At 36.9% G+C, this 9982-nt stretch overlaps 1 protein-coding gene across 1 annotated transcript; it reads left to right on the top strand.

Moving 5' to 3' along the window:
* Positions 1 to 5762: 5762 nt before the first annotated feature.
* LOC139736833 (cilia- and flagella-associated protein 20-like) lies at positions 5763 to 9528 on the top strand. Its single transcript, XM_071647499.1, has 5 exons — positions 5763 to 5846; positions 6965 to 7044; positions 7643 to 7877; positions 8257 to 8322; positions 9132 to 9528. Exons 1-5 carry the CDS (start codon positions 5763 to 5765, stop codon positions 9246 to 9248), a joined length of 582 nt encoding a protein of 193 aa, XP_071503600.1. The 3' UTR covers positions 9249 to 9528.
* The last annotated feature ends 454 nt before the right edge of the window (positions 9529 to 9982 follow it).

Here is a 9982-nt window from a genome sequence, read left to right as displayed (position 1 = left end):
GTGCAGGGGTACCGACACTCCCAGCCACGATACGGATCTTTGAAATGGGAATACTCAGTGAGGGACTATCTATTTTACATAACATGAATATTCTGTTTCTACTGAAATGGTTAAAAAAAATAATAAAAATCCCCCCAAATCGTCATTTGACAGAGGGCAGTATATCCCCTTGCTTGATTGATTGATAGATGCCCTTGTTCATCACAAGGTCCTGCATGCTAGATTTTCGTGGTCATCCCTGTCTTTTGTTGGATGCCCCAGTGACCACCACCTCTCCTTGTATAATGTTGTGATCTGGACAAGCGAATACTGTGCACCGCCATGTGAATCTCGCAGAAGTTGTCATTGCTTGGATTCGTCGATGATGAGTGGTCAATTTAAGTCATGTTTGGATAAGTCAACCTCTCCAAAGTCTGATACTTAGCAAGTCCTCTCTCTTCATGATTGTCCGACTGCCCTCCGAAATGCTACTTGACTTCAACAATGCATTGGCAAGTGTCGCATCGAGTCACAGCCATTCCTTCAGTCCCATGCATATGACTTTATGTGAGGTTGACTGTATTCCCACGTTTTTGGGTTTGCTGCTGAATAGACGTTCCTGGGATGTACAGAACTTTGTAGCTGCCAGCCATAATTTTGAGTTTGTTCAATCATTTTTTTTCTCCCCTCCTCATTTCATTATCTCAACATGTAAATAAGAATTCTGTTTGATATTCTGTGGGATTCCAGCCAGTAAGCACAAGTCTGCTTTGGATGAGGCAGGAATAATTTGTATAATGTGAATCATTCGTGTGCAACACAATTCATACCATGAATTAATTTTTGTAAAGGTTTGTTACTCCTCATTTTTTCACTATTTGTATTCACTGTATTATTTCAAGGTATTATTGGCACTCAATAAACATCTTCTTTTGCTTGTATCGTTAGAGCATTCAGGTTATCCTTCCTCTCAAAACTAGATCAATGTACAATAGGACAACCTTTTAGAGAAAAGTGTGGAGAATATTATGTACTATTGAAAATTAAAGATATACAGTCTTAATTGTATTTTCCAACGTGCACATAATTGATTAGATTCTTTTTATTTTTTTTTTCTTGGTAAGGCTGCAGGTAGCTATGTGAACACTACTTATTTTGTGTGAGAATCACTCGATAATGTAATGTTGATTTCAGTAGTATTCCTGTAGTACTAGTTGCATTTTTGTTTTATTTATTGTTTTATTTATTGACTTATTTGTTCATTCGCTTAATATTTGCTTTGGAAAAGGTGACAGGTTAAAGCATATGCTGGAAATTGTAACTAAACTACCATTTATTTATTTATTTATTTTTCTGTTTTGGGTTTGTTGTTTCTTTTTCTTTTTTCTTTTTTTTTTGAGTGTGCGCCATAATCTTCCCTGCTGTGTAGTGGGAAGGATGAGTAGCTGTGCTTTACAATGCATTCAAGTCATCCATCAGCAAATGCGACAGCGGGCTGCAGCGGATGAGCCGAATTCATCTGTTCAAGTGTGTGTATATGATCTCGGGTGTGTGAGTGCTAGGATGCCTGTGTGAATGCTTTCCTTCTTTTTTTTTCTTTTTTTTTCCCTCTCTCTCTCTCTCTCTTTTCCTCGTTGGGACATTGTCCAAGAGGACGAATCACTTTGCACACTCTCAGTGGTGAGAGGAAAAAAAGAAACACTGTTCGATTTTAAAGACTAGTGCTTATTTTTATTTGTGTTATGTCAGATGGACCATGGTACATTGTATGTGCAAAATGGCACGACATATTACTGGGAGGGATTGATTAACTGGTTTTTTTTTTACAAAGTGTGTCTATTTTAGTTCAGTTTCTCCACTCCTAATATCACAGCATCAAGCCTAGAAGGGAATCTACATAATACAGTACTGTGCGGAACAAAAAGAGGAAGAAAAAAAAATGTCTCCTAGATTTATTTGCTGACCGCCGTCTACAGGGCAAGAAAGATTTACTTTTGTATAAATATTTAGTAGAATAGATAGTGACAATCTTGCAGATATATTCTAAGTCAACAGAAGCTTAGAAGAAGACAAGATGAAAACAAAACAAAACACACACACATGCACACATACACACACACACACAATTAAAACCTTGATTAGATTTATGAAATCTCAAATGTAATAATAAATCAAATATGATTGTTATCACTTTGTTGTGCTTTGTTACCTAACCTTCCACAGATGTGTGAGATGAGTTATGACTATGGGCCTGATATACAGGATAACTTTTTTTTTTTTTTTCAAACAATAGTACAAGTACTACACATAGTGTAGCAAGGATATAATTTTTCATGTCAATAGCTATGCTGCAAATGGTGATTGTAGTTACATTGCTCTTGTCTAGATCTGAAATTAATGAAAGGTAGTCATGCAGATCGTACTGCTGCAATGTAAAATGCATGTAGTTATGCATAGTCCCAATCATTTTGTCACAACCAGTTGAATACCTGGAACGTGATTGTAATAACCTCCTCTCGACCTGACAGACTTGTATGAAATGTTAGGTGGGGATGTATTACTTTATTCTATATGTTTTGTTTGAGATTTGAGAAAAAAAAAAAGGAGAACAGATGCTTCTCTTTTATGTTTATATGTGATTTGGTAGCTTGATAACCGAATCGTGTTTGCCATGGGGTGTGTTATAGAAAATACCCGCCTTTATTTCTTCTCTTTTATCGAGTGTCAGAACATAGTGTCACATGGGTTAAGATATACTGATCCCCAGCTGATCTGTTGGTACATAAACATGATAATGACTAATAAATATTGGAGATTATTGTTGTCAACACAGTTCTGGTATTCCAGTTTTGTATTTCAGTCTGAATTATGTTACTGCATGTACTGGTACACATGTACTCACACACACACACACACACACACACACACACACACTCTCTCTCTCTCTCTCTCTCTCTCTCTCTTTCTCTCTTTTTTGTGTCATTCTCTTCTTTATGCCGTATAGATATTACACAATGTTCCTACCAGGGAGGTGTTAGAAAAGGAGAGACAACTCTTCGTAATTCATGCAAACACATGTTTTGGTTCAAAGCGTTACAATGGGATGTCTAGCATTCCACTATACGCTTTGAAGTCATGCTCTGCACCGCTCTAGTTGCAAGGCGAAGTTCGGAGACGAAGAACGCATTTCACCGTTCGTTAAATCACAAGCTTTATTTCCCCGTAAAATTTTAAATGAAATACTCGAATTGATTAAGAGTAGTTCAGGAAAGAATTCAATATTATAAACATGTATTTCTAGTTTCTTCGTAATGTGCAAATTGAAATGAAATGAAAATTAGGCCATCTTAAAAACCTAATATTTTTCTATAATGCGCACATTTCCGCATGTTAGTTTTCTGTCCTTTAATCTGGGATATTTTGATCTTTCAAATAATGTACTCCGCTAAAGCGTGCATCAGCGTGCTTTTAAACTATTTGCTGTTAAAATTGTCAGTTATAAATTCATTGTTGCCATCACATTGAAAGAGAGAGAGCGAAATGCAGTAGGGGCAAGTATTTCTAGATGTGAGAGCGCTAGTCCCGATTATTGATGCTTTCTTTTGTCAAAGCACCGGATTTCCACCTGTAGTTAAGCGCATAACTTCTCGGCGGTGCCGCGCATGACTTCAAAGGAGAGCAGGAGTTGTCTCTCCTTTTCTAACACCTCCCTGTTCCTACCTCAGACCAAGCTCTCTCAAATTTGTGAATGCATATTCATGTCGTCTTACTGTAAAGGTGGAAATTTTAGAGGTGTGGAAATTTTCATGCGACCAGAAACTAGCGCCAAAAAAAAATAAAATAAAAGCAGTTGAATATTTTTGCCTGTCATATGTACCACTACATGGTGTCGTGATTCTGCAGAATTCAACAAAAACAAAAAAAAACACAGAATTCATTGAACTCGGCAGAGCACAAAAAATTACTCATGCAAAAATATCCACTTTTACAGTACATGTAATTCATTTTTTCGACGTATCATATTCAATGGTTGATGACAAACTTGGTGGTTCTATGAGTGAGATTTTCATGACTCGGCGCACGTGCATGTGCATGAGCGAGTGAATGAAGGGACCGAGCAAGGGGAGGGTGTGGGAGGGGGGTGTCCGCCCTCCCACGGTGGGGAGCTTTTACAAATGGTGCAAGCTGGTGCATACTTACGTGACTATTTTTTTACTATTTTGAAAGACAAAAGGGAAATATGCCTTCAACTTAACTTTAATCCTTTAGGCTATGCTCCCAAAGCGTGAGAAAAATGGGTGTCATGCGTGAGACAGACCCGAAATGCTTGAGGCTCACTCACAATGCGTGAGACTTGGTAGCTCTGGATGATGATGATGATAATTATAATGATGATTATGATGATGATGATAATGATAATAACTGTTATTATTATTATTATTATTATTATTATTATTATTATTATTATTATTATTATTATTATTATTATTATTATTATTATTATTATTATTATTGTTATTATCATTATTGATGGTCCCATTTCTGTTATACAGTTGGATTATTATATTTGTATTCCTGATATGACGAGGTGTCCAATGAAACGGGCAAATTCATTGGTCTCAAGCAGCCTATTTTTTATTTCAACAAGGTTCCCTTAAAAAAAATGAAAAATGATGATGCTGAAGTGGTAGTAGTAGTAGTAGTAGTAGTAGTAGTAGTATTTATACATGCACTGGATATATGCATATATATCATCTCTATTATATTACCACTTTCTTTTTACCAAAACCAATTCATAAATATACCCTGTCATTTGTGGTCATATAAACGTCTCATTTTCCGATCATAAGGTTACACTGTATATGACCAGTAGTCGGGATTAAAATTTAGTCATGAGTAATAGCTTAGCTATTTCCCCTTGTCAACCATTTCTCTGTTCATTGGGGGAAATAGTTTGAATCCTTTAGATCCTGTACAAATTATCTCCATTCAAGATCTCTTTGAATGTTTCTACAATAGATATATTGCGCTATATACAAATGCTGTGGATCATCATCATCATCATCTTTTTAATTTAACAATTCAATTACCCGTCTTGAATATCACTTTTTTTTTTTTTTGCATTATCTTGTTACAAGTTGTGATTGTTTGTTTTGTTATTTCACCTGTGCCGTAATTGTGTCGTTGCAATCACGGAGTTGCGTTCTGTTAAAGATGATAATGGTCGTTAGGCAAAGAGAGAATTAAAGAGAAAAGAAGAGAAGCCTATACCAGGCATGCATGAGATGATAACTACTACTGCCCGGTGCATTCAGCCAAAGCAATCGATCAGACAACCATTGAAGCTCGTAGTACTGTGTAGCTCCTATGATCACAAGGAGTGTCCACGTGCAACGGTGATTCATTCATTGATAAATTTCTTTGTTGGCGTTGTCAGCCGCTGATGGCCGCTCGCTGATGGCTGCCAGCTACTGCTTACTGCGGTATCCTAGCGACCACTGTGGACCCGCTAAACACTTGTGCTAACGGTGTGTGTGTGTGTGTGTGCTTGTAAACGCGCTTTGTGTGTGTAGGTTGCACGCATCAGTAGTCGTGTTGCACGTCATTTGTCTTGTGTTCAGAAAGTGAACACATATGATTTAGTACATGTGGGAAGGGTACTGTGGAGAGAAACAACAACACGCGCGATTATTGTCAGTTAGCAACGAGATAAGCAAGGAGTCGGAACGTTCACCAACGTCGTAGATATCAACCGCGCAAGTTTTAAATCCAACTCTGTAAAAATGTTCAAAAACACATTCCAGAGCGGCTTTCTCTCCATATTATACAGCATAGGGAGTAAGCCACTCCAAATATGGGATAAGAAGGTAAGTTTTATATATTTTTCTACATTTTGCACTTGATTTTTGCTCGCGCGCCTATCCTGTCAGGTTATCGTATTTTCACTCCTTAACAACGCCTGAAGCACCGGGCTGGTGTTTGGCAGTAGGCCCTATGCCGTTGAGGAAGTTAGGGGCTAGTGACGGGGCGTAGCTGATGTGGGTCACTATCTTGTTGTTTCTGTGGACTATGATGAGATTTCTAGATTTAAATTGCGGTAGTACTGAAGTGGGACAAGAAGCAAGAAATCTATGAATACCATGATTTTCATTGATGATACTCATTCTAAAAATAGGGTCTAGAAATGTGATTTCTAATTTAACAAGTTACAGCCCTTGTTGCATCATCTCAAATATCACATTGTGTTGAAAATTACTGGCAGGCAGAAGCTGTGATCCACATTATCAATATTATCCAAAGATTTTTAACAATTCTCAGGACTTACAATCATGGGCCATTGCACCCACTGTATCCCAAATTGTGTTTCACAAAAGCAGCTCAAAGTCAAATTGTACAGTAGCCCGACCAGACGCCATGCAAAGGGTATCAACTGGGCTAAAATCTTGTGCAGTCTGAGAAAGAAGCCATTATTCGTTTTACAACTACACATTTCAAGCTGGTGGAGAGGCACATATGGTATCATTAACCAAAATGTAATTTATAAAGTGGATACAGCGGGTATCGAATTTAATCCTTAATCCCAACTGTGTTTATTGTTGTATGTTGGTCTATAGATACTCTATTGCCAACATCGGTAGTATTCTTATTAGTAACCTTTCTTTTATTTAAAGGGGGAGGGGGTAACATAAATTGGTGAAATAAGAGAAAAAGGACTGTATTACAAAGCAGTCTGGTATTAGTAAATCTTAGTAAAATCTATTGAAAGAAAAGTAGGATTCTCTGAGACTCACTTTTTGCAGTTTCTGTCACATTTGAAAATGGTATACTTTGTGTTTTAAAAAAAAGTTCTTTGATTTGTTGTTTTGTTTTGTTTTTTGCTGTTGTTTCTTTTTTTTTATGTTCTTTTTTCTCTCTCTTTTTTTTTTTTTTTTTTTTTTGGAAATGCCTCAAAGTCATAATTGTACTTTTAACCATTTTTTCTTAGGTACGGAATGGCCACATCAAGAGAATCACAGATAATGACATCCAGTCCCTGGTTCTTGAAATTGTTGGCACAAATGTCAGGTGAGTGTTTTTGCTAAAATGGTATTATTTTGTCACTTCTAACTTCCTACATATTTTTTTTCTTCTTTTTTTTTTGTGGGGGAGAGGAGCAGGATCCCTTTTGTTTTAATTGTAATGATTGTTACAATTTGACTGTCTTGCTCCTTGGCATGGTGGATTCCCCTGACAGTTTACAAAATGTGCAGAAATTTGAAAGATAAGTTAGACAGTACATTATTGTGAAATTGGAAACCCTCACATATATATTGCGTTGTCATATTTGGTCAATTTCAGTAAACTTTGCTTGTTTACAATTTTTTTCCAATAGGAGTGTTTTTATTTCATACTGATATCTTCATAAAATGTGTGCATGAACTCATTATGCTAAAACTGTATGCTAAGATTCCATATGGTAAAACATTTTACATTTATGATTGTAAATAATTTAGGTCTGTTGCAGTCACATGGATTTACATACCTGTATGTGTAGGGGCTTCAGCTCAAAAAAGCTTGAAAAACTTAAAGCAGTATTAATTCCATGGGCTCTGAAGGTTCAGAAATGCAAACAATGACGATTTATCAGCTAGTTTTTGTCACTCTCTTCCTTTTACTATCACAGTACAACACTTATAGAGTGTCCTGCTGATGCAAAGAAAACGCTTGGCATCAAGCTGCCGTTCCTGGTCATGATCATCAAGAACCTGAAGAAGTACTTCACGTTTGAGGTCCAGGTCCTGGACGACAAGAACGTGAAGCGAAGGTTCCGAGCCAGCAACTACCAGAGCACGACCCGGGTCAAGCCGTTCATCTGCACTATGCCCATGAGGCTAGATGATGGCTGGAATCAGATCCAGGTACGCAGAATAATCTTTGTCTTCTCTCAAGAATATAGAGTGACTTCACTTAAACCATAATATAAGGCTGATTTGTGCATGCGAAAACAAACTTGAAACATGACATTTTTTCTGTATTCCACATAATGTAATTGTTTTATACGGATGTTTGAGAAAATGTTTGCCCCTATGATTATTTAGATTTGAACAAGAAATTGTGATACATGGTTGCTTGTTTTGATTTACGCATCCATGGGTGATATATTTACCCTGCTCACCAGTTCAAAGTTTCATTATTGATTGCAAGCTTGGTGACTGAATATGGTTCTTGTATTGGTCTGTCATCACAATATTTCAGTGAATTGTTGATTTAGTATTGCTGTATTTCTCTTCTTCACAGTTCAACCTGTCTGACTTCACAAGGAGAGCGTATGGCACAAACTACATCGAAACAATCAGGGTCAATGTGAGTACTTCTATGCACGCAGTTGTAAAAACAATCATTAAAGTTACATCAGGTCATCTTCTGAAATATCAGCCTGATGCAATGAAGCTAGATACTGGTACATTTATTTGTTTATATCATTTATTCCACTATATTTAAAAACAGGGTAGTCTTTTAAGAGCCCCAGGGCTTACTTTAAAAATGGGCCCTGCAGTCAAACAAACAAAAGAAGACGAAGTGGAAACTCGGGTGATACAAGACCATGGGTTAAAAAAAAAAACAAACGAAAAGATGTAAAAGCCACAACTCAACAAAATGGAGAGCATTGTGTGTACAAATGGCCTGAAGGCAAAACAAAGCCAAAAAAAAAAAAAAACTACCTCAACCGAAAATGTAGATCGACAGTGTATAAAGAAAATGATATGTATCAGAAATAGCATCAAACCATGATGGTGTCATAGAACTCTCTCAAAATGAAAATATGTTTTGGTAACAATGTACTCATGACACCTAAATGCAACTCAAGTAGAAAGAAAAAAGAAAAAAGAATGTCCGTCAGTGAAGGAACATTGAAAATAATTCTAACCATCCTTAGTTTAAAAATGTAATATTCATATAACTGAGAAAATGCCACATACCGAAACTGATATGATATGCATAACTGTCAATTGTGATAAAAAAAAAAAAGTTATTTTGACTGGATCTGAGCACAGAATGGATAAGTCATAGTTTTTCTGCACTCTGAAACTACCCTCAGTTGAGTAATCAACTGAGTGTTGTTTTCGATTCATGCAAAATGTAACCATTTCAACCTCTTCTTATTTTTCCAGATCCACGCCAACTGCCGCATCCGACGAGTCTACTTCTCCGACAGGCTGTACTCGGAAGACGAACTTCCCGCAGAGTTCAAGCTGTACTTGCCAGTGCAGAAACCCACTAAGAACTAGGAGCTAGGTGTCGATTCATTCCAGCAAAGAACAATGGACAATGGACCTTTCTTACTCAAAAGCCAGCACCAATAACCTCTATGTGAAGTTATGGTGTGTGTCTTCACTTTGAGAGATGTCTTGTGGACAACATTAGAGATATTTTAAAGAAGAAAAAAAAAAGGATAGGCACTGGCTGCACTACCATCAACGCAATATTTTGTATCTCTATTGATGCTCTCGGTGGATGCGACATTAGAAATTTTCCTGGGAGCATGAAGAAGACCACCCTCATAGCTGTTGGACGCAGACTGATTCTTTGTGTTTTTGTTTTAAGTGTTCGCAGTAAACATCTCAAACTTGTTCGCTTTTCACAGAATAATACCATTTTGTAAACTTTCTGTCTAAAGCTGAGGACATTTTCATGTGCTTACATGAGATAGGCAGATCGTTGGACTATTACTTAAGACATAAGTCAACTTTTTGGCTTGCATCTAGTTTCAAATGAATCAGAGCAGTTCATGATAAATCTGTATTGTTGATATTGATGGAGGGTAGGGGGGAACCAAGAGGTTTGTCAGTTAACCATGGTTTGCATAGAGGCAATCTTCTGACAAAGAGATCTTCTGACAAAAAAAAACAAACAAAAAAAAGTTTTAATAAAAAAAAAGATTATCTGAATGCTGTTTTCATAATATGTCTATTGCATCATTGCCAAAATATGGATGCAAGTTGTTATTGTTCGGAAGCATGCT

Source organism: Diadema antillarum, unplaced genomic scaffold (genome assembly GCF_040938485.1).
Source record: "Diadema antillarum isolate AM-2024a unplaced genomic scaffold, OU_Dant_1.0 scf00000028, whole genome shotgun sequence".
NCBI lineage: Eukaryota > Metazoa > Echinodermata > Echinoidea > Diadematoida > Diadematidae > Diadema > Diadema antillarum.
Note: the sequence above shows the minus strand (reverse complement) of the source record. Positions and strands in the feature narration are given on the sequence as shown.